Genomic DNA, 26,150 nt, shown 5'->3' on the forward strand with positions numbered 1-26,150 from the left:
TTTAAGTACATCCAATAATACAAACACCAAGAAATGACCTCGAAAAACCCATATATAGTAATTAGTATTGCAAAGTAATTAAAATATTCTAAAAATCATTTAAACATTTTCTAAAAAGCCATTTGAACAAGTTATAATCAAGATATCAAATTTGGTTAATAGACTTAAAGCAGCACATTCAGGAGTACCTATACTGAAATTTCTTGAACAAAAATCCATTTTTTTACGAAAATGACAAAAATTGTAAGTCTTATGCCTTAAAAGGATTTTTGGCCAAAATACTTTTTCTCTCTGAACTAAAATTTAATGCGCCTAACAATCACACATCCAGAACAATACACAAGCACCAAGAAATGACCTTGAACCGAGCAGGCATGGTAATTAGTGATGTTGCAAAAGTACTCAAAATATTCTAAAAAATCATTTGAACATTTTCAGTGCTTTCATTTGAACAAGTTATAATCAAGATATCAAATTTTGGTTAACAGATCCTACAGCTCATTCAGGAGTACCTATACTGAAATTTTGAACAAAATCCATTTGGCCGAAAACTGACAAATTTGTGTTTTGGTGCCTTTAAAGGATTTTGGCTAAAAATACTTTTTTCTCTCTCTGAACTAAAAATTTAATGTGCCTAACTATTTAAGTATCCAATAAATACACAAGCACCAAGAAATGACCTCGAAAACCCATAAGTGGCGAAAAATTAGCATTGCAAAAGTAATTAAAAATATTCTAAAAATCATTCGAACGTTTTAAAAAGCCATTTGAACAAGTTAGAATCAGAGATTAAATTTTTTGGTTAACAGAGATCCTACAGCATTCCAGGAGTACCTATACTGAAATTTTGAACAAAAATCCATTTTTTGGCCGAAAATGACAAAAATTGTAAGTCTGAGTCTTTAGCGATTTTTGGCCAAAACATTTTTCTCTCTCTGAACTAAAAATTTAATGTGCTCAGAATATTTAAGCACATCCAGAATAATACATCGTTCCTCAAGAAATGACCGAAACCCATTTTGCCTAGAATCAAAGCCATTTGAACAAGTTATAATCAAGATATCAAATTTTTGCTAATAGATCCTAAGCAGGATATTCAGGGGAGTACCTGTACTGGGAAATTTTGAACAAAAAAATCCATTTTTGAAGAAATAATAGCACCAAAGTCTGAGTGCCTTAAAGGATTTTTGGCCAAAAATACTTTTTCTCTGAACTAAAATTTAATGTGCTCAATCTATTTATGTACATCCAGAATAATACACAAGCACCAAAGTTTGGTCTAGTCCAAGTAAGCAAGTAGTAATTAGCATTGCAAAGTAATTTCAAAAATATTCAAAAAATCATTTTCAAATGATTTACAGTTATAATCAGACATCAAATTTTGGTTAACAGATCCTTACAGCACATTCAGGAGTACTCTATACTGAAATTTTGCATTAAAATTTGATGTATTTAAACTGACAAAATTGTAAGTCTTATGCCTCAGCATTTTTGGCTAAAAATACTTTTTTTTCTCTCTCTGAACTAAAACTTATCAAATAACTATTTAAGTACATCCAGAACATGGTTATTCAAAGAAATGAGACCTCGAAAACCCATATGGCGAGTAATTAGCATTGCGAAAAGTAATTAAAATATTCTAAAATCATTCTAACATTTTCTAAAAGCCATTTGAACAAGTTATAATCAAGATATTTTCAAATTTGGTTAATAGATCCTAAGCAGCACATTCAGGATTACCTATACTTGGAAATTTTGAACAAAATCCATTTGGCCGAAATGACAAAATTGTAAGTGCCCGTGTCGCAAAGGATTTTTGGCCAAAACATTTTTTCTCTCTCTGAACGAAAAAATTTAATGCCTAACTATTGCCACATCCCAAATAATACACAAGCACCAAGAAATGACCTCGAAAAAAAATCCATAAGTGACAGTAATTAGCATTGCAAAGTAATTAAAATGATTTAAAATCATTTGAACATTTTCAAAAGCTATTTGAACAAGTTAAAAGTAATTAAAATATTCAAAAAATAATTTGAACATTTTCTAAAAGCCATGAACACGTTATAATCAAGATATCAAATTTTGGTTAACAGATCCTTAAGCAGCACATTCAGGAGTACCTATACTGAAATTTTGAACAAAATCCATTTTTTGGCCGAAAATGACAAAAATTGTAAGTCTTATGCCTTAAAGGATTTTTGGCCAAAAATACTGTTTCTCTCAGAACTAAAATTCAATGTGCCTTACTACTAAGTACATCCGGAATAATACACAAGCACCAAGAAATGACCTTGAAAACCTAAAAGTGGCGAGCAATTAGCATTGCAAAAGTAATTCAAATTTGTCTAAAAATCATTTGAGCAAACAATAATCCAGATATCAAATTTTGGTTAACAAATCCTCAAGCAGCGTGTTCAGGAGTAACTATACTGAGATTTTTTGGACGAAATGCCAAAAATTATAAGGCTTACACCTTGCAGGATTTTTGGCCAATAATGCTAAAACATATTTGGTATGTGAATGTTCACTTAACAATCTGGTTTTTATGAAGGCAACCCAATTTTATACCAGGGGGATGCTAGTTTATACTGCATAATCACCATCTTGAAGTCATTCATCAACTAACCACGAGAACCACCTACCACCACACCATATCACTTTTGACCACACTACATCACCCAGCACCACATCACTCACCTACCCCCACATCACCCCACCTACCATCACATCGCCACCACCTCTATATGTACACATTTTTACCATTCATACGAATTTAAACAGTAAGGATGTATTAACTGTAAGAACATATAAAAGAATTACTTAAGTCTGTTTATCAACTGTTGTTCCTTCACCACACTCATGTTGTTTGATAATCTTTAATTACACCGCAAAAATAACACTTTCACAGAAACACCTATATTCTGTTAACACCCACACTCATTCAATTGCACTCACTCAATCAATCATAAAACATATTTTCAGGAGTCATCCATATGAACGTTTTCGCCACTACTGTACTGTACTCATAACAGAGAAAACAAATTGATGACATTGTAGAGGCTCCTCTCCCCTACAACTCCCAACTGAGCTCCGGCCGCGCACCTACCAGCCAATCAGCGTACAGCCAGCTACGCCGAGAGACTAGGTCTATGCAGAGGACATAGGGGTACAATTGCCGACCTAGTCTCTACCTTCAACCTCTGGTTCAGGATCAGAGCGTTTCACACCTTACGCTTTAGCCGCTGTGATTGGTCCTCTCGCTACGCTCACCCCAAATCCTGATCCTCGTAAATTGTATAAATACGGCCATGCCTGGCCAGGGAGACCATTCTACACTCGGCTACTGGACCAGCAACATCTCTCACAGCTCCTCACCACTCAGCTTCCTCAGAAACCTCCTCACCCTACGGGACCTCTGAGCAAGTTTCTCCTCACCTAGTCACTCCTAAGCACTGCGCTGTACAACAATATATATACAGAAAGCGCATTGTGAGTTTCTATCCTACCTCATTCCTGAGTGTGAGATATCTACATGTAATAATAATAATAATAATAATTAACGGTTTATTGAAAGAGCTTGGCAGCCAGAAGGCTGAAAATATACAGTTACATATTTGGGGAATGGGTTTCGAATTACAAATAATATACAAGTAACATAAGTGACACAAATAAGACATATAATAACTAGATGGGGAAAAGCTCAAACTACAGTTCATTTCAACATAGTGACAGTGCAAGAAGTAGTGTTTACTGGGAGTGAATACACTGGTTTATTACAAGTTATTGATAATTTTTACAATGGTTGGGACTGGGCTGTTCTTATAGCGATCAGTTCGTGCACGTATGGGCTGGATGCGGTTGTGGTGTCGAACATGTACGTACGTTTGTGTGCCCATACAAAGAGAATTGACAACTGGCCACATACAGTACTCTACAACATGTTGTCTATGTTAACCGTAAGATAAAAAGTATGGAAAACCCTGTATGTTTAGCATTAAGATATACAGTACAGTATATGCCAACAGATAAATGGGGCTTTCAAGATCATTTGAGTACAGTACAGTATATGCTAAATGCCTTAATTGTCGGTAAATCTGAGACCCCTTGAATCAACCCTAAAAATGTTTTGTGTCCGTACTGTCATGTTACCCACAGTGTTAAAGACACCGCCCCTACAATGGTATGCAGCAATGGGAACACTTGATCGTATTTTTTTCTTGTGTATTTGAAATGATGAAAATCTTTCCATTTTTAGGGGAACTTTAATATTTCACTAACATAACCACAATATATAAAGACAATTTTAGACAGTTTCCAGACATTATATCACCATTACTGCATCCTCCAATTCATTTGCATTGCAACTCTTTATTTATTACTGTACTGTATTTTATTACAATTTGTCAATATTTAATTCTTTTATGTAATTATGATGATTGTTATCATTACATTGCTTCGTTAGGCTTCTATTGCAGGTAAGTTATTCAAAGGATAAAGTCACGGACACCGCAAAATTAATGGTATTCATGAATTGCTATTCACTGGTTTTTCTGGAATTTATCCACCACATAGGGTAAGTGTACTGTCACATCATTTCATACTGACAATTGAATGAGACATCCATTCAAATCTTTCCAGATAAAAATTATTCGCAATACGTAATGCTAAATAAAAGATATCTTTAATGCATTATGCTGGAAAATACTGTAACACATAACAGCTATACTGCAGCTTGTAACTCTTCTGCCTCAGGGGTTGCTACAGGTGGTGTTGACGTTGAGTGTCGACGTGCATATGTTGCAAATATTATCCACCTGTGTAAAATGAAATTATTCATTTAATTGACCACCAAAGGATCAATAACATCAAAACAAGAAAGCTCTTATACACCTGCTAACCTTTAAAGGATATAAATTTTCCAAATACTGAGAAAATAGTTATTTTGTAACTCCCCAAATATGTTATACAGTGGTCCCTCGGTTAAGGAACACAATTCGTTCCAGAAGGTCGTTCGTTAACCAAAAATTTCGTTAACCGAAACCATTGTTTCAATGGGATTTTGGGTAATTGTTTCCAGCTCACCGAAAATTACATACAAACTAAAAATAAATGCAGTAAAGTACTTACTTTGAGGTGTGCATGAAGAAGGCTCCTGGTGGATGATGATAATGATGGGAATTAGAAGTGGGGATGGAGGAGAAAGGAGTGGGGGTGGAAGTGAAGTCACCCCATGCTTCATGCCGCCATTTCACCCATAAAATTTTAAGTTCACACGGTGTAATTCAACATTATTTTCTTTAAATCAACACTGCACTGCATTATATATTGTCAATATGTAAAATAAATCTCAGAATGACCAATAATTGTACTGTAAAAACGTAAAAATAGTTTATGTTCAAGAGAGTCTCAAGCAAGATGCTTCCTCCACTGAGCAGAGACACAAACTGACGCCATTCTGGGTGAGTCAAGTAGCTGTTTGGCGCGCTAAAAACTAGTTCCCTGTACTTCAATTATGTTTAATAATTGTTAAAATGACTAAAAAATTTAATATAAGACTTGGAAAAATATTGAATAGTACAACCTTCTTGATATTTACTCAAATGGTAACGAATTTAAGCCGTAAAACCGATTACTGTATTGGCGGACTAAAACTACAGCTGGTGAGCAGGCGAAAACATGTTGGGAAAAATTCGTAAGGAATTCGTTAACCAATTTTTTTTCGTTAACCGAATTGAATATTCTTATGGAAGGTAATTCGTTAACCGAAATTTCCTTAACCGAGGCATTCATTAACTGAGGGATCACTGTATATCATATATATTCTGAACACAATTATTGAAAACATTTCTTATTGTACTTCTACAACAGGATATGAGCCAAAAGACACAGAAACCTACGCAGTAAAAACAAAGATGAATGACAGGATGACGAGGAACCCAAAAGTTTCTCTTGTAGGAAGGATGATAATCAAAATTGAGCGTAGAAGATCGAGTGACTGGTTGAGTGAAGACTGCACCCCGTTGATAGCCCCGCGCTCACACTCTGCTACTTCCTCTTGCAGGATCTGGGTCACTGTCAGGTCTGCCACCCACAATCCTTAAAAAAGTTAAAAATATTTATTTATTACCTTCCTTTTCATAAAACAAAGTTAGTTATTCAATCATAAAGGAAAGGTTCTCATAGAGTTCATTAACACAAGGGGGATATTGATGTTAGCATCTTATTATGAAAAAGAGAAGTCTACACTACTGCTTGGATCTCCATAGTGACCCCACCTCAATTCCTCCCCATCAGGATATAGACCAATCACAGTCAGGTAGGTCTTTCACCCACCATTCATCATGTTTCTCGATGTACCCTAACCCTGGTCAAACCCCAAGATGCCTCCAAAGTCATCTACGTCATTGTCATCCCCAGAAACTCCTGCTCACACAGGAAGGCAATTTTGGATGAAAAAGTTTAAATTATTGAAGAACTTGAATATGGGATAAGTGCAGGGCCGAACTTACCTACTTGTGGGCCCCAGGCCAAACTCATCAGTGGGCCCCCAAATTTATAGAAATGTTTGCATGTATATATATATATATATATATATATATATATATATATATATATATATATATATATATATATATATATATATATATATATATATATATATATATATATATATATATATATATTTACAGTATATATATACATATACAGTATATATATTCTTTTTTTTATGTAATTATTTTGCAATGGCCAAATATCATCAAATATTACATAATATCATACTATTATAATGTAAGAAATAAGAATTTCAACACAATGTGACACATCATTATTACTTATTCAAATGACTTGCAAAAGTACAGTAATTAAAAAATTTTAAAAGCCATTTGAACAATAATGCAGGTATCAAATTTTGGTCAACAGATCCTTAATCAGCATGTTCAGGAGTACCTATACTGAGATTTTGAACAAAATCTATTTTTTGGCCACAAATCCTGTAAGGCATAAGACTTACATTTTTTGTCATTTTTGGCCAAAAATAGATTTTGTTCAAAATCTCAGTATAGGTACTCCTGAACATGCTGATTAAGGATCTGTTAAACAAAATTTGATATCTGCATTATTACTTATTCAAATGACATGCAAAAGTACATAAATGTTCTATGATATAGTATTGTCATAAACAAAAAATTCCCTGCATGACCATTTATGAAGGTAGTTTAACTAAAATGAAAACTAAACTGAAAATGCTTATTATATTAAATTATTCCTGTACTTATAGTACACCTCTAAATATGTGTAGACAATCAGAGAACATTTCCTGCATTTGCAATGTTTACCACAAACTAAATATCTACCACACAGTATACAGAATGTCATATTTACACTGTTTACTACAAGACTGATATGCGCCACACTCATTATGTCTACCACACAGTCAACAATCTTCAGCAAAACTTATATATATCTACTACTGTATACAGAAAATCTACACACACTCTTCTCCTGTCAAATTGCTATAATCTACTACCTATCAACTGCCAGATCCCCACAATCTACTACACAAAAAACAAATTCCTAACTAATTCCAGTCAAATTATTTGGGTGAAACATCCTAAATACATTTCTGCAGGCTGCTATTATGTTATATAGGCCAGATGCCACAATATCAAGTGTTTGGGCAGTTAACATGCAAGCAAAACAAACATGAAAAAAAACATGACTGTACTTTTTCTCCCATGATAATAGATTTATACACCAGTCTATTGTACTTGCAAGAGCTATGGAATCAATATTGTCACTAAGCCATAAAACATGGGAATAGCAAGATAAGCCTTGACCAAACCGTTTTTTCCCCTACGAGACTACTAGGCAGAGTAGTACTACCCCATCATCCTATCAATTACTCACCAAATCGGGAAGTAATGATGCCAGTCAGGAAGAGAATTACAGACGTGTAGTTGACCTCTTCCGTTGCCACAGTGTATGCGTCATCTATTACCTTCTGGCTCACATTTAAGTTAATTATATCAGTCTCGACAAAGTCACTTGGAGGAGTTGCTACATTGGACATGAAATAGGAAGGAGCGGTACGAGTAGAGTTTGTTAAGCCTGAAGAACTTTTACCAATGTTTAAGATCGCAGAGGAATCAAATGGGCTACCCGGAGAAAAGACAGAAGCCACACAAAATGTTAAGCAGAAAGTCTCGATACCAAAGCCAACCAATCCCGTATTTGTTACACCAATCTGTAGAAACAAAACAAAACAAAATTTCAAATCACACAAAATAAAAGATAATATGAACATTTAAGCTTTTTAAGAGTACTGTACTGACTTGTGAGCGTAACTTGGAACTATCTTTGATCTAATTATTCACACCAACACTGTATACAGGATATATATATATATATATATATATATATATATATATATATATATATATATATATATATATATATATATATATATATATATATATATATATATATATATATATATATATATATATATATATATATATATATATATATATATATATATATATATACTATATATATATACACCTGTATTTTATTATGGAAGTGTTAAGCACTCTCTAATAAGCCATCCTAATGCATCATGGTGGATTACATAAACAATCTTGATTATATCTTGGAATTTAAGAATTTCAGGTAGTGGATAATATTATTACTTCAAGGAATAGTCTCTCTGCCTTGCCAGCTAAAAGGGTGCTGTAAGTATCACTTTCCTGACCCTCACATCCCCTCTCTCCCACGACGTTTTAGACTAATGATTAATTACAATAAGATAGAAATCATTTACTGTCTTATGATGAGAAATAAAATAAAGATAAATATGATATATTTATATTATTATTTTCATTTATAACAATGGAGACTGAGACTTTATAGGGTTGGGATTATGAGGAATGCAGATTTGAGTCATGAGTATCGTGTCAGTATCTGTCCTTATCAGTGTACAGTTGGCCCCCACTCCCACCTTAACAGTAAACCTGGTCTACCCTGGCAATGTGGCAATGTTGTAAGCCACAGCCTCAGGTGAATCCCTTATAGGGTAAAATATTTCCCATAATTTATTTACAATATTTTTATAATTGGTGGCATTACAACACATGTGTTATGCATGACACAAACTGCATAGACAGACCCTGCATGAACTGTATGTACTTCACCAGGAGAATTAAACAAAAAATAAAAATATGAACTTGAAGGAATGTCTGTACAGCTGCAATTTTACAAGCCGGGAAAAAATCATTATAAATGTTGTAAAGAAACACTAACCTTCTTTCTTAGGAATGGAGAAGCTATAGAGCCAAATATCCCAAACAATGAAGCCAAGGCTGTCAATACACCGAGGATACTTTCTGATACACCAGATTCATACACAAATGCTGAAAAACAAAATAATATATATTGACTTTATAAATATTATGATACTAATGATAAAACAAAACCAATAAACAATGATACTGCTGCCATGCATACTGTATTGGTAGGGTATGATAAATTTGTTATAAAAGTTTGATTCATGAACATCTCACAGAAACAGCAACCCGCATTACAATTTAGGAATCTTTCTGCAGGCCAACCCACCAAAATTTACATCTTACCTAACCCAAAATTAATGTTAATATTTTATTAGCACGGACGTGTAGTCTACATCGTGGTTAAAACCATAGGTAGACTTCGGATAACAGAAACTTTACTTTTATAAGGAAATATTTGTACCACTGTTTTTGACACTACAGTGGTCCCTCAGTTAATGAGCACAATTCGTTCCAGCAGGTTGCTCGTTAACCGAAAAACTCGATAACCGAAACCATTGTTTCAATGGGTTTTTGGGTAATTGGTTCCAGCTCACCGAAAATTGCCTAAATTCAACAAAAAAGGTAGAAAAGTACACTTACTTTGAGGTGTGTATGTAGAAGGCTCCTGGATGATGATGATGATGATGGGAATTAGAATGGGGGTGGAGGAGAAAGGAGAAGAGAAGGCATTGGGGTGGAAGAGAAGTCACCCCATGGCACCATTTCACCCATAAAATTTTAGTTCTCTTGGTGTAATTCAAGATTATTTTCTTTAAATCAACACTGCACTGCATTATATATTGTCAATATGTAAAATAAATTTCAAAATGACCAATAATTTGCTTGGAAACACAGAAAAAAAGCGCTTAGTTGAAGAGAGTCTCAAGCAAGATGCTACCTCCACTGAAAACAGAGAGAGACTAACACCTGTCTGGTGTGTTAAAAGGCTGGATGGCACGCCAGAAACTAGTTTCTTTACCTTCAATTATGTTCAATTATTGTTAAAATGACTAAAAAAGTTAATATTAAACTTTTAAAATTATTGAATAGTATAAACTTCTTGATATTTACTAAAATAGTAAGGAATTTAAGCCCTAAAACCGATTACTGTATTGGCGGACTAATATTACAGCTGGTGGACCGCCAAATGCAAGCGAAAACATGTTGAAGTCGGCTTGTAAAAAACTCGTTAATTGAGGGATTGCTCATTAACCGAAGTTAAGAATCTTATGGAAGGTAAATCGTTAACCGAAATCTCGTTAACCGAGGGATCACTGTACTCAGACCCAGGCAGTTCAATGCTTGTCACCTTATCTGATAGGCATCTAAATTTCAGGCATTTAATAAACTTTATTTGTACAGTATCTGAATTAATTACAGTATCTCTCTTACTGGTTAAACCTGTAAATAAACATAGAGTTTAGGGTCTTATGTTTAAACACATTTATATACAAATAACAATTCGACCATACTGTACTTGAACCTTCTAGAAGCATCTGTCTGACAGTCTCTCTCTCTCTCTCTCTTGGTAAGTGTGAAGAAAACATACAGTACTGTCAGTATAGTACAGTATACTATTTAACATTAACAAAGTGATAAAACACTAGTCATAAGGTACAAATAATATTGAGAAGTTAATAATAAACACAATGTATCATAAGTGAGTATTGGGACTTTGTTTTGTGGGAGTGTTGCCAGCCCCTATGTTACCATACATAATGAGAACAAATGTTTCTGGCCACATATATTTACCTTATTTACCTAATGGTCACCCACTAGAGGTGACCATGGCAAGGGAAGGGGGGCATTGGCCTGTGAAGGATCTCTCCATTATTCTTGATGGTTTTGTCAGGTATATTGCAACTAAAATGATTTTTCTTTGGTTTATATCAACATAAATCAGGAAGTGAAGCACAGCATTATGCCCCACCCTGCTGCCACGCACCTGTCTCGGCAGCTTAAATGTCAGTGTGAGACCTTTAAGTGAGTGAGTCCTGATCAGTAACTTGTTTATACTTGAGATCAGTTAGGCAAAAGACACTGACCTATATTTTTTATATCAATAAAGGTAAAACTGATAAAGAAATCCAATGTTGCCTGATATCTTTTCAGTCATCTGAAATTTCTAGTCTTAACCACACAGGTGACTCACCTCTTGAGTAATTATCAAAAGCCAAAACAGTCATAAACAGAAGAGCAAGACCTAGTCCAGCATCCCTGACTGGGTGGTTCATGTACGAGCGCCATGCTTCCCAAGCTGAAATAATACGCAGTACTATTTTGTGTCTCATCTTGATCTTATTTTTCACTTCATTAGTCCCATGTGAGTCTTCAGCATTTCCTTCTGCTTTTGGTGTGCCTTCCTGGAAAATAAGGCTACATTATAAAAACTATGTAACTCCTGTCTTTAAACCGCCTAACACAGCCATACTTTACTTTTATTTATCTTCTTTGCCACTGATCTGCTAATTAGCCCCTTGGGAGGTCGGTAACGTCTCTGTTATGCATTGTTGGCAAGTATTGGGCATATACTGGCTCCAGAATGTATCCATACCTGTGCCAGTGTTGGTCAAGTCTGGTCTTGAATGAGCTCACACTTAGTGTGTCACAATGCTCTCTGACAGATTGTTCCAAAAGTTCACAACCCTCATTTGTAGCTTGTAGCTTCTGCAACCTTAAGCTGTGACCCTTAGTGGGGTGAGCATCCACCAACTCCAAGTATGAACACTCGACTGTATAATGTCCTCTGAGGTGTTTATAAACTTCTATTAAGTCACCCCTTGCCCGCCGATAGTATAAGCTAGGAAGTTGCAGAGATCTTTCTGAAGCTCTTCGCACTCTGTTTGGTTCTAAATTTCCCTGAAAAACATGGCATCATCTGCAAACATTTATATGGAGGAGTGTATAGCTTCTGGCATATCATTTATGAAACAAACATACAACAATGAGCCCAGTACACTGCCCTGTGGTCCCCACTTGTCATGGGTATTCATAACAATTTAGTGCCATTAATCACCACAACCTGCTTGCAGTCACGAAGAAACTCTCCAATCCATGCCATTGATAGGACACTCCCCTGAATTCCGTATCCTTCCTGTTTAATTTTCAGCCTTTCGTGGGGTACGCTGTCTAAAGACTTGGCAAAGTCCAGATATATATATATATATATACTGTCGATATTGCCACCATGCTTCAGGATCTGGGTCCAAACATCAAGCTCTTTATAAAATTGCGTCAAACACGAGTCCTGGCATAAAACCATGTTGGCACTCCTTTATGAGGTTGATTTGTAGTAGATTTTCCATCATGGCATCTTGTATAATGTTCTCTAGTACAGTACTTGACACACAATGCTGGTCAATCTCATGGGTCTATAATTATTTGTGGAGTGGTGATCTCCCAGTTTGAATATAGGACTCATATAGGCAGTTTTCCTGTTGCTGGGATCTCTTGTTCATCCATGCATCTGCAGAACAGGATTTTAAGGAGCTCAGCAATCTCATTGCACAGTCTCGTAACACTCTTGGAAGCCTATTGTTAGGGCCCAGGTTATTATGAAACTTTAGCTTTAACAATTAATTCCTAATACTGTACACTCTTCTGAGAACATAATATGAGTCAGCACTATGTCGAACCTCCTCTTTCCTCAAATGCAGGGAGATTGTTCACATCCTCACCTGTGAACACAGAGGAAAAGAATGTTTAATACCTCCACTTTGTCCTGATCTGAGTCTGCGAAATTACCATCTTCAAGTCTCAGATCTGATACGTCCACACGTGTGTTTAATTTTGACTTTCCATAATAGTAGAAAGCTTTGGGTTTGACTTGACCTCGTTTGCAAACTGCCTTTGAAGCTCTTTTTCAGCCCTTCTTGGACCTGGCATACAGCCTTCTGTCATGCTTCATATAAAACTGTCATGCTCCATCTAGAACAGTCATGCTCCATCTAAAACAGTCATGCTCCACCTAAACTGTCATGCTCCACCTTAAGTCATGTTCTATATAAAACAGTAATGCTCTATCTAATATAGCCATTATATATAAAACAAGTCATGCTTTGTCTAATAGCCATGCATCATCTAAACTCATGCTCCATCTAAAATAGCTGTGCCTCTATATAAAACAGAATCATACTTCAGTCAAAGAACACAATACATTCATTTCAGCTAACATACAGCACCACATAGTACAGAAGAATTCAGGAGCAACTTATGAAACACAGGCTACTGCACTTGGATGATTGGTACAGTAACGGTCAAAAGTTTGCTCTTCGTGAGGAAAACAAGTCTCCGAACTTGCTTGCCCCGACTGTCTCCTGGTGCGGGTGTGCTGTTTTATCTCATTTGGGGTCGATACTGCTTCAGTTTGGGAGAGAGCGAACCTTTGACTCCGGGTGTACATGGGAGCTCATGTTATGGTTCCAAACCTCAAATTCTTTTTTCTACCTTTAACCCAGTGACTTAAATTAATATGGGCCTTCCTCAGTCTAAAGCAAGGGACTTATGTAAAATTAAGTTTATCTGTGGATGAAACGCGACAGTTTGGAAACCATAATTCTCCTCACAGAAACAAGCAGCTTCACCTTTGACCCAGTGAGCTTAAAACAAAAAGGATACAGTACATGGAAATTCAAGTTAAATTTTGTATACCAGAATATAGACCATACTAGAATAAGTTTCTTTTTGCAGTTGTATAAAAAAGTTAATCTGGGTGAGGTATACTCGACTGTCAACAAACAATATCATAAATAGAGGGAACTATTCTTAAATGATAACAAGCCCTACAATTCATCCACAATTACAGGTACTCCTCGACTTACGACCTACTCGACTTACGACCACCCGGCAAGGCTGGTAGTACGGTCCGGAATATTTTTCCGTACTCCGTACCTGGCTAAAATACCGTACCGTACTTTCGTACCGTACCCCCAATTATTTTTCCGTACCGTACAGTACGGAAAAAATACCGTACCGTAATTCCGTACTTTTATCGCACCATCGGCAAAATATATTTACATCAAAATAATTCTCTATTTGTGAACAATTTATTAGAGTACATGTGTGGATTTGAAAAGGAACATTTATGAAGTGACTATAGATGTAAATGTGCCCACATAATATTGTTGCCTAATTACAGAATTTTATTTCTTAGTCTACCTAATTTACAATAAAGCAAAAATATGTGCCATCTTACCAATAATGTGCAATATTAGATAAAGTGCTCCTGCCTGCCTCGGATGACTGCTCCCTCCCGACGGCGATGGAAGGAGTGACTGTGGAGAGTTGGAGACACTAATCTCAACTCTCAAGTTATACATGAATAGTTCGCATGATGCAACGTGATCAGTACTGACAGTACCAGACTACCAGCTGGCGGACGGTACTGATCACGTAAGTGCACTCACTGAAGCCACCAAAGCATTAACCCTTTGAAGATCGATGACACATTTCTTTTCTCTTTTCTGACTATTATTAGATGATTTTATTCAATTTAGGAAGGGTATATGAAAGACAATAGACAGATGGCTAATTCAGCTAGTCTATACTGTTTATTCCCGTAAATCCTTCCTAAGCTGCATAAAAGTGTCTAATGATAGCCAGAATAAACTGTCATAATGCGTCACAATCCTCAAGGGGTTAATAATTGCATGATCATGTTTTAAGCCTGGGGTACGGTACAGTACGGAATTTTGCTCATTTTTCCGTACCTAAATCGTACCGTACCGTAATTTAAGGAAAATATCGTACAGTACATTCTGACTAAATACCAACCGTACCATACCTACCGTAATGCCAGCCTTGCCACCCATACATTCGACCGCCGCAGTCGTATAAAATAATTTTCAAATTACGTATTTTCGAGTCCCGACGTTAGTGATTGCGCTGTGTACTGACAAAATTTTCATTTGTAATTCCCTTTAAAATGGCTGGCTAGCGTAAAAGTGAGAGTTCTCATGGTGCTGAGAAGAAAAAGAGACACCCATTTTAGATTTTCTATGTATTATATTCGCATTTTTGACTTACGACCAATTCGACTTACGACCTAGTCGTCTGTCCCTAACCCCGTCGTAAGTCGAGGACCGACTGCAATATGAAGGTTTTCCTTCATGAATTCTAAGTTAAATGTTAAATTATAAGTCTTGTTATCTAAACTTTAAACGCCAGCTATCATTGGTGGAAGTTAGCTGTAGGGATGGCAGCCATCAATTGTGGAATTTTCATGTTACCTGAATTCTATTTTTGTACATAAGGGTTAAAGAAAAATGTAGTTTGGTCCTAAAAATCCCTTTTTCTGATCAAAGTTGAGCAAATGGCTTGTGCCTTTACAGCATAATTAAATCTACTGTACTAGCTGCAGGCTGAGATATAACAGGAATTGCTATTAATCTTTGTGTCTTTGTCGTTGACTATATCTGATCTTTTATATCTTTATCCTCCCTTAAACCCATGCATGCTTCCCTCAACCCTTTACTTACATCTATTTTCTTGGGTTTCTGTAGGTCAGTATTAGAGTAGAAGAGATGATGAAGTAAGCTATACTCCACAAAGAGGGAAGCTACATTCCAACAGGCAATTGCAATACCTCCAGCTGCCATACCGAAGCCAGTCATGATAGCACCTACAATCACAGGCGCTAAAACTTCAGTGCTAAGGTCAACTGATCTCAAAACACTGTTCATTCCTGTAAGAACAACACATTATATTAAAGTACACAGACATTCTAATGCAATAATTAATCATGATCAAATAATTATGTTTAAAGGTCTGAATAAATGAAAACATTCTGGGATTTGTAAAGCCAACACAGATCACTATGCAACCCCTGTTCATTATTAGGAGGATTTCATTCCTTTTCCCCATTCCTGATAATCAAAATGCACATCTTGAAAAGTAATCAATATTGTACAGCACTGCACTGTGTATAGAAATTTAACTTACCTCAATTATTTCCTGTAAGAACAGTCAGTTCATCAAAAACTATTACCGTAATTCATATACAGTGCTGTACCTTCTCCAATGTGTCCACTCTCTTGTGATTTATCTCACATTCAGTACTCCACTGACATACTCTTTACTACAATCTTTAGTCTTCCATTTATAAAGGACAGTGATTGATTGATTGATTGATTGATTGATTAGGTAAAATATCTGGTGTCACAGCCTGTGGCCATGAAACAAAGAACAGTAAAACAGTTTTGATGGTAAAAGTCATACTCTGGTCACAAACATTTACTCTAGCTATGAAAACAGCAATAAAAGATTGATAAACTGAAAGGAACACTGCTGTGGTTCTTAATACCAAAGAAAGAGATACCTACTGCTTCCATAAAAGAAAACAAAAATGAGAGAGCATAAAATGAGATTAATTTTACATTGGGAAATTTTCACAATAGAACAAAACACATGACATAGCTCTTTGCCTATACAGTGGTTCCTCGGTTAATGAGCACAATCCGTTCCAGCAGGTTGCTCGTTAACCAAAAAACTTGTTAACCGAAACCATTGTTTCAATGGGTTTTTGGGTAATTGGTTCCAGCTCACCGAAAATTGCCTAAATTCAACAAAAAAGGTAGAAAAGTACACTTACTTTGAGGTGTGTATGTAGAAGGCTCCTGGATGATGATGATGATGATGATGGGAATTATAATGGGGGTGGAGAAGGGAGAAGAGAAGGCATTGGGGTGGAAGAGAAGTCACCCCATGGTGCTATTTCACCTATAAAATTTTAGTTCTCTTGGTGTAATTCAAGATTATTTTCTTAAAATCAACACTGCACTGCATTATATATTGTCAATATGTAAAATATATTTCAAAATTACCAATAATTTGCTTGGAAACACAGAAAAAAAGCGTTTAGTTGAAGAGAGTCTCAAGCAATATGTTACCTCCACTGAAAAGAGAGAGAGACTAACGCCTGTTTGTGTGTTAACAGGCTGGATGGCACGACAGAAACTAGTTTCCTTACCTTCAATTATGTTCAATAATTGTTAAAATGACTAAAAAACTTTAATATTAAACTTTTAAAATTGTTGAATAGTACAAACTTCTTGATATTTACTAAAATAGTAAGGAATTTAAGCCCTAAAACCGATTACTGTATTGGCGGACTAATACTACAGCTGGTGGACTGTCAAATGCAAGCGAAAACATGTTGAGGTCGGCTTGTAAAAAACTCGTTAATCGAGGGATTGCTCGTTAACCGAAGTTAAGAATCTTATGGAAGGTAAATCGTTAACCGAAATCTCGTTAACCGAGGCGCTCATTAACCGAGGGATCACTGTAGCTATATTTCCATTGAAAACTTAAGTCAACAAAGCTATGATTTATGGCTATTATTTAGAATTCCCAATTAGAAAATTTAAGATACATAAATGTGAAGGATCACATACCTGCCAAGCGAGCATTATCCTGGCCACAGATCACAAGAATCCAATCTTTTTCAATGGCAAGTTTTGATCCTAATGTTCCAATCTGTGCTATACATGCTGTCAGGATTACAAATCCCTGAAAGTAAATAACACATCAAAGTCTCACGCAAAAAATTCTTTTACCAGAATGTGTCAGTCTCTCCAGAAGGTATTACCTCTGCCCTGCAGCTTCTGAATAACTGTTGGTTGGAGAAACTTGACAACTGATTTAGATGTAGCTTAGAAAAGTTACTTAAAAGGAAAATAAATCATCCTTTGTCCTACTACATGAGTGCTCTACATGACTCTGTGTAGAGCCTTGGAAATAGTTCAACAATTACAGTTATTTCCAGAACTGAACTCCCACTGGTTACCTGCTGGGTTATTTCAAGACATAATTATGTTTCTTAAAATTTTTACACTCATCCCTCCCCTACATCTCCAACTACCTTTGTCCCAGGTCTCATTTGTCCAGGTCTGTCACTGTGAGCACACATTACAACCCTTTACTCTTTGTAGCATGTTACAGCATCATAAAAATATCTGTTAATAATAGGAATGATGAGATATACCTGTATGTGCCTTTATGATCATTACAAATTACAATAATAAAATATATATAAAAAAATACACAAGATTCACAAAATTAACCTAAACTACTAGTCACATCATCTTCAACTCACCTCGGCAACAACAAGTGACCAGCCATCCCAAGCAGTAAATATCTGGCGTTGTGTAGTGATAAGGACCAGGATGGCAGCACAAAAACAAACCATAATGTTCTGTATGCTCAGACTCAGTTGTGCAGCTGTAGTAAAGAGGAACCAAATTGCACTGAACACCCATGCACCAAGGAAGAATGCTGTGCAGCTTGTATAAACATGAAAGGCCAGTTATAATAAATTAAAAATTATATTCTGTATTCTATGTCATCTATGATCAACTAAAAGGTTTGTATAGTAAAAACAAAGAACAGTAAAATGGTTTTGATGGTAAAAGTCATAACCTGGTCACAAACATTTACTCTGGCTATGAATATTCTTAAACCAACCTTCCAAGTGATACAAATTACACAGAAGTTAAAGATAAATATATAGCCCAAATCCCCTCAATTTACTTGTCAATACCATGCATTAATTTCGAAAATTTCAAGCATTTATGTATTTCTCACCCTTACCAAGCACTTGCAGTATATAAATGACCAACTCGTATACAGTATTTACTACCAATTAACATGAACTAAAACGGGACAATGAAAATATTTACTGCAGTTAAAAATTGTCACGTGGTACCTGAGCTATCCCATAGATGAACCAATTGCTACTGCACTTGTTTATAAAGAGAAGAAATAAGAAACAAAGAGAATAAATGCTACTTTAATTCACATACCAAAAGGCAAAATGTCAAACATTAAAGGCCCACCAGGTTTAACAAGGCAGAAAAGAACCACAATGAGAGATACAGAAATGAATCAAAACTTTGTAATCATTAAGGGAAGCATCGAGTGACACGAGATACTGCACTGAAAATTATTTTTAGACACAAGAAATATTTGCTTACAAGAAAACCCCACAGGAAGAAAACTTTTCCAAGTTATGCCACACATTTAATGCCTGATATTAATTATGCATTAAAAAATATATAAAACACTATTTTTTTCAGTCTCATTTTCAAATATCAAATTTTGTAAGTCGTATTTGCTTGTGTTAGTCCTGACAACAACAGAGGAAAGAAACTGTCATTTAAAAGTGGAGGGAGAATGGTATCATACATGGTGGATGAATCTACCATGTTACCCCACTTAACCAAGGGGACTGAATAAACTACTGCTAAATATGTCAGGGCCCTTTGGCATCAGGCAGTTTAAGTCTGAGAGTATTTTAGTGGTATGGATCTCTCAGGTCACTCACTGATGAGTCATGAGTCATAAAAAATCTACCAGTAAGCATTTTTTAAAACTCTTTTCATGAGTGTGCCAGCCAAGACAGGCATATAACTTACTTCTTAACCTTGATGTACGGTCAATCCATCGGCCAACTGGAGCACCACAAATAATCACAGTCAGAGCAAGAGCTGCTCCATAAACAGCTGCAAGACGTAGAGACCCCGGGGTTACCTAGAAAACACCCAAATATTTATCAATTATATCTCACTATAACTCAAACTAAGCTTTAACATGCACGGTAAAAATATTTGTGGATGCATAGGTTGTTTTTCTTCTAAAAACTATACCAATATTGTCATAAATGAAACTTTGCTATGAACTTCCCTTCGTGGCAGGGCATTTAGGAACACAATACAATGGTAAATTGTTTTGCTGAAGTATGCATGAGAAGAATGCTGAAATCTGAATTCAAATAAGAGCAAAATTTCAACAGTGGCAGGCAATGGCAATTCTCCTGTAATATCAGTACTGTACTGTATGAAAAGGAATGGGATATGATAGCTATACAAATTTACATACTTGGGGTTTATGTTTAACAACATCAATAATGGGTGAATAAAAGTTAAAACTAGAGTATTAGATGGAGGAAGAGTTATAGCAGCCATATAAGACTTGAAGAACAAGAAAGATTTTGGTGTTGAATGTGTTAGGGGACAGAATGAAGGAGTATGTACAGTATTTATGCCAACACTTTTGTATGGATGAGAATTAGTAAATTTCTAAATTATAAAGGATGGCAGAAGTAAAATTTATTAAATGTGACTACTATCTGGATGAAGACTTTAAATATGAGAAATTACTGTATGTGGAATGAGCAGGTCACTAGAAAGATACAAGAAAAAAGGTTTCTGAGATGATTGACATTTTGGAGCATTTAATCAATACTACGTTGGTGAAGATGATTTATGGAAGGAAAAAAGAGAGACATAGGCCTGATAATACATGGTTTGTGAACATAAATGATAGGTTAATTATGGAAAAATGACAGGGAGTATAAATTACCATACATCAGACAAGGAAACTGTGTATGAAATAGGTAATGACCAGTATATGAAGGCTGACTGGGCAATGTGGAAGTACCATTTTAATTTGTCACACACTTTCTTCTTATCTTTTTTAAATACAGTACCTTGTATACCATATACAGTGAAACCTCCATATAACAGACATCAATCTAATGGGTATAATACTTTATATGGAGGTTTCACATCTAATGGACCTCAATAAAATTAACTGTTCTCTCCCATATGGAGGTTTCCCTGTATCATGCCTTGTTCCTGAGAGGCTTTGTACACCTGGAATATCACGACAGAGAGGTCAATGTCATGAAAGCAAGGAAATGTATTTTACTTAAGTCTTTGTTTCTAATTGAATTGTTAAAATAAATACTGTACATAGTTACAAGCATACTTCAAGGAGAAAGAGTCCACCAGCAAACATCCACATACGGTCTCCCCAGGATGAAAGGAAGTGTGAGGCATACACCTGAAATGTTGCTGACCGACATCTCTGACAACAATGTCTCCCTTCATTTTCATCTGGCTCTTCTGTAAACAAAATTAATTTTAAGTCTACAAAACTAACTACCAAAGCCTACCTCATCAAGGTCCTGGATCTGACCCAACTACAGTACTTCATAATAAAATATAAGTTTAAAGTCTACTAATATTTCAAAACAAGAATATCCACAGGTCCATGTTTGGTTCTAAGAAAAAGAGTGATCTACAAGATCTTTACTGCTAAAAAGCCTTCTGGTTTAGTCTGCCCAATGCCAAAGAGCATTCATTGCTACCAAAGATCCAACAAGAAATGGTCTTTGTGTTCATAATCCTGATGTACCATAAGCCACAGAGTACAATATAAAATACAAAACAAGAAAAGCTACGATTATTAGGTTAAGTGAGAAAGTTAGTCTGGACTGTTCTGGTTGTTACTGTCACTCCATCCAAAGGGTATATTCACTCCCAGCTCCATATTTAAAACACCTGGGTTGGTAATGACAGCCTTCAAGATACCTTATTCTACAAATGTCTATTACCAGAGATTCTAGTTGTGTTATCTTTTTGTTTACTAGTATCTTCAAATTCTTCATCTAATTTTCTATAGGTTTCTGTTGGAGTACTATAGTGGTTACGGGAATTGCTTGGGGAGACTTCATTCTCTGGCTTCTCACTCTGTTGTTCTTGATCATCATTAGCTTCAAGACCTGTGACAGCTGATCCTTCCATCATCTGAAGGTCTTCTCTGGACATTGTCAAAGCCTGATGTAAGTAAATGAAGAAGTCAATGTTTGGTACAGTATTGTACAATGTACTTACTACTAGGAGATGAATTGATAGAAATTAATTAGTTAAGTCTCATTATAAACACAGGATTGTCAATGGACTGTGCCCAGAGTATCTAACAATAATTTTTTTGAAGGATTAGGGATAAGAACAAGCAGGGTACTAGAGGAGTGAACACAAATTTATGGTACAGTACGGTACAGTACCTATGTAGTCTCCTTTTTAAAATTAAAACACATCCTTCTATAATGGACTGGAACAAGTTACTTGACGACACTAAAACCAGTACAGTAATGGTATTGAACAATTAATTTTTATATTATTAGCCACAGTATGTTGCATCATTGAAGTTGTTACAAAAAGTATCATGTTGTATATACAGTACTTTCTGTAATTGTAAATAATTCTCTATACTAAGTATTAGAATATGAAATAGTATATAATCTTATAATAGTGAATGTGTGTGTGTGTGTGTGTGTGTAAACATATTTCCAAATAATTATGAACATTAAATTACTGTTATGTACTGTACTTGCATTTCAATTTCAATTGTTTATTCCTTGATAGAGGAAGTGGGATCCTAGTGTTGTCACTAGGTACCCCTGCACAATGACACCAGAAGCATCTGGCAAGTGTGACAAGTATATACAGTGCTAATTGCATTTGGCATTCTTATATAAACTACTACCGGCCATTCATGAGCCCTGTAAATCTGGTACAGTGATGGAGAATTACAGGGTTTAGGAAGTATTAAAACTTAAGTATTATGAATGATAGCAGTCCAACTGCCACTTTTTATGCTCTTTTATTGTAGTACAGTACAATATTTATCTTTGGTCTCAAGTCTTTAACTTTGCAGTTTTTCGAGCTATTATTTATTATTATTTGTCTTAATACTACAAACAATGCCTTTAAATGTTACATAATATTACATGACTTTTTTCCTGTTTCTACGTCTTCAGGCACTGCTATTAATTGACCTGAAGTTGGTCAGTTTTAAGGAAAATGCATAATACAATTTTCATTATACTTGTACAGTGTATGCATCGTGTCTTACTGTATTTAAGGTTTTGCAAAAATGACTCCACGTCTCAGGAGATTCATCTTCACGCCAATTATGTTATCTAAAAGCGTGTATCAATTGGCCCCTCTGGCTGGCAACTTGGCAATGTAGTGTTCTTATGTATTAAATATAAATAACTGGATATGTGCTTGGCTGGGATTGATTAGGTCACATCACTCACGAGTTTATTGTCCTTGTAGTTTTAACCCTTATCAATAAAATGCCAGATAAGACCTCTGCTAGAAGACGGAGATATACTGTAAAATCATCGTTTTTCCCTTTTCGTCTTCATCTTTCTTCTTGCACGTAATTAAAAATTTTTCGTCACTCCTTCAAGTTTGGATCCCTTTTAACTTATCTTGGTTTGGGTCTTTTAAAGATTTTAATGACATCGGAGGTCAAACCCCCACAAAAGAGCTCTCCCTCATACAATAAGCTGCTATTCAATAATAAAATAATAGAAAAGGTGCCACAAATGTACCTGGCTGTAGACCCCCACAAAGGGGCTAAAAAACTGGTGTAATTCACAGAAGCACAGTACAGGTAGCATTAGAAAGATAATGGGATACATGTAAAGGTCGAAAGTTAACAAAGAAAGCGACAAAATAAGACTTTGTGATGACACGTGGATATACAGTATAATTATTATTTACGATAGAACCACAAATAAATAACATATACTCAATAACAGTTCTGCCATTTGTAGATTTTAAAACAATACATTTAATCACACGAACCAGTTGTCAAATTATAGACAATATGTGGGAGAGATCCACCTGTTGTTCACTGTTCTGTTATCTGTGTGTATAATTATCCATCACTTAAGATATGAGTACTGAAAATAAATGTAATACTTACCTACACACACTCGCCACAAATTTAAACTTCATGGTTAAAGCACATTAAAGGGAGTGCAAAAACTAAACTCCCGACACAAGATTAGATTTAAAAAAAGAAACACTATTGTGACCCAAAAATAAAGTTCTTAGGTTGGAGCTTCGAATTTTATACTGTATACTGAAGTGCAATTATTCTTTATCTATTTATTTATTTGTACATATTAGCTATATGGAGATGTAACAAAAAAAAGGGAATTGGGGTAAATGACAGAGTAAACAAACAGTTCTCTCATTTTTTAAGGTATGGTATTTAAACACTTTTAATTTACCTTTTTTTACACACGGTTAAGATATTATGGTGGACTTTTACTGGATGTTGAGTCATCTTCGGGTTTCTCACATCATGTAGAAAAATTTTAATAAAATAAATATATAAATGGCCTTGAGGCAACATGTGTATCATCTACGTTGGATGTTATTCAGTGTTAACGGCGGAGGATGTATCACGAGGTCAACTAAAACATTAAATGCAAACACTTAATTTCCAACTCCATGTAATTTATTTATTTTTATAAAAAGAAGGTATTACAAATTTCTAGTGTATTAATACTAGATAATTCCAGAAAGATTTCTGGGAGTGTACCCGTGAACCGTGGGTGCAGGCGACCAAGAGCACAATAAGTGTAGCTCATCACCACTGTCATTTCCACAATTGGAGAAGAATACAGAGATTTAAAGGCCTTTGTCCAAAGCCCATAAGAATATAAATGAACAAAACTATATAATATGTAGGCACGTCTTTACCGAACAACTTTTGACATTACAGGTGTAAATAAACAAAGTTGGCCCAGCTTACCGTATACTGTAAGAATGTTTTGGGAAGACACACAGTAGACTTTTTACTTTTACGTTTATCCTCTTCACCACTGATCGGCTCGTTAGCTGGTTGGGCGATCGGTCACGTCTCTGGTTACTTTTCCTTTTCATTTATCCTGTTAGTATTGAATGTTGCTAAACATGTGCCAGTGTTGGTCAAATCTAGACTTAAGAGCCCTCACTTGGTAAATGGTGCTGTCACATTCTCTGGCAGGTTATTCCAAGAGTTCACAACTTTTACTCCAAATAAGTTAACTGTGACAAATTTATGTACTGATAACATCTTTAATTTGACGTTGTGACCTCTTGCGCCCCTTTCCAAAAACGAATATACACCACAGCCTGAAACCGATAGAGATCATCCCGTAACGCTTCACAGTAATTAGAATCTTAATTTCCCTAAAAAACTAAGCGCCAAGTGTAAATATTTGTATAGACGAATAAACAACACCCGACATATAATTTATGAAACAAGCGAACGTCAGTCCAAGCACATTGCCTTGTACTACGGTACACTCCTTGTCAATTTTACATGATTTCAGGCTCCAGTATTGATCACCACAAGTTGTTTACGATTGCAAGGACAATACTGTATCAAAATGTGCTAGGACATTCCACTGTATTCCAAGATTATTTTAGGGTTCAACAGCGACTGAACTCGTACATTTATGACTGATAATATCACTAACTTGCAAGGAGACAAATGGTTAAGATTCGGCACTGTAGCTAAAAGGAATGATCAAGTTTTATTTATCTAGTATGAGATGACAGATAACGCTATTGTGGATGTTAAGGAAAAGCTGAATCTGAGGTGTATTTCATCAAAACTACATAAGGAAGTCATTCAAGCATGGCGATAAGAAAACAGAGTATGAATATTTTATAACTGAATATTAAAGGAGGGGTAAAGTAACATCACATCTTGGGAAGTTGTCGTCTATTGCACGTCTCCAAAATCAACACAACTGACGTGTTATTCGGCCGGATAGTTTCTCGATGTTGTGTATAACAAACAATACATAATTTCACCGGAATAATGTATGGTGGGCAAAATTAATCCAGTTGAATGGAGATCTAAAAAATAAATAAATTAAGTTAAATAATAAAGAAAAACTTTATGGGTTTACACACTAGAGCCAAAAGTTGTAAGCAAATAAACAACTTCAACAATTGCGTAATTAGTGTTAATTTATACCAGTTCTGCTTATCTCTCTCCCTCTACGGACTCGCACACACAAAGCATGCATGTAAACATACGAAGCTACAAACTTGCATAACGTAAACACGTACATAAGCATCCTTACACACTCGTCAAAATACGCACACGGCAATAAACATAAAAGAACCACGATGATAGGAATTGAGAAATGCACGGGCAGCACTGACCATGAGGTCCCGAGGGAGA

General features: G+C 35.5%; 1 protein-coding gene across 1 annotated transcript; it reads right to left on the reverse strand.

Annotated features, from left to right (window-relative positions):
• Positions 1 to 3,809: 3,809 nt before the first annotated feature.
• On the reverse strand, positions 3,810 to 26,150 carry LOC121877243 (solute carrier family 40 member 1-like). The gene is made up of 12 exons (XM_042382889.1): positions 26,132 to 26,150; positions 21,721 to 21,943; positions 21,093 to 21,229; positions 19,739 to 19,853; positions 18,421 to 18,545; positions 17,720 to 17,834; positions 15,806 to 16,011; positions 11,482 to 11,692; positions 9,304 to 9,413; positions 7,912 to 8,248; positions 5,901 to 6,099; positions 3,810 to 4,817 (listed from the first exon to the last, which is right to left on the reverse strand). Exons 1-12 carry the CDS (start codon positions 26,132 to 26,134, stop codon positions 4,724 to 4,726), a joined length of 1,875 nt encoding a protein of 624 aa, XP_042238823.1. The 5' UTR covers positions 26,135 to 26,150; the 3' UTR covers positions 3,810 to 4,723.

This window comes from Homarus americanus, unplaced genomic scaffold (assembly GCF_018991925.1).
Source record: "Homarus americanus isolate GMGI-L3 unplaced genomic scaffold, GMGI_Hamer_2.0 scaffold367, whole genome shotgun sequence".
Lineage (NCBI taxonomy): Eukaryota > Metazoa > Arthropoda > Malacostraca > Decapoda > Nephropidae > Homarus > Homarus americanus.

Excerpts from the sequence above, each read along its gene's own strand:
- LOC121877243 (XM_042382889.1), bottom strand. Across the intron at positions 17,835-18,420 it reads GGTCACTTGTTGTTGCCGAG|GGATTTGTAATCCTGACAGC; the intron begins GTGAGTTGAAGA and ends ATTTACTTTCAG. Across the intron at positions 6,100-7,911 it reads CATCATTACTTCCCGATTTG|GATTGTGGGTGGCAGACCTG; the intron begins GTGAGTAATTGA and ends AACTTTTTTAAG.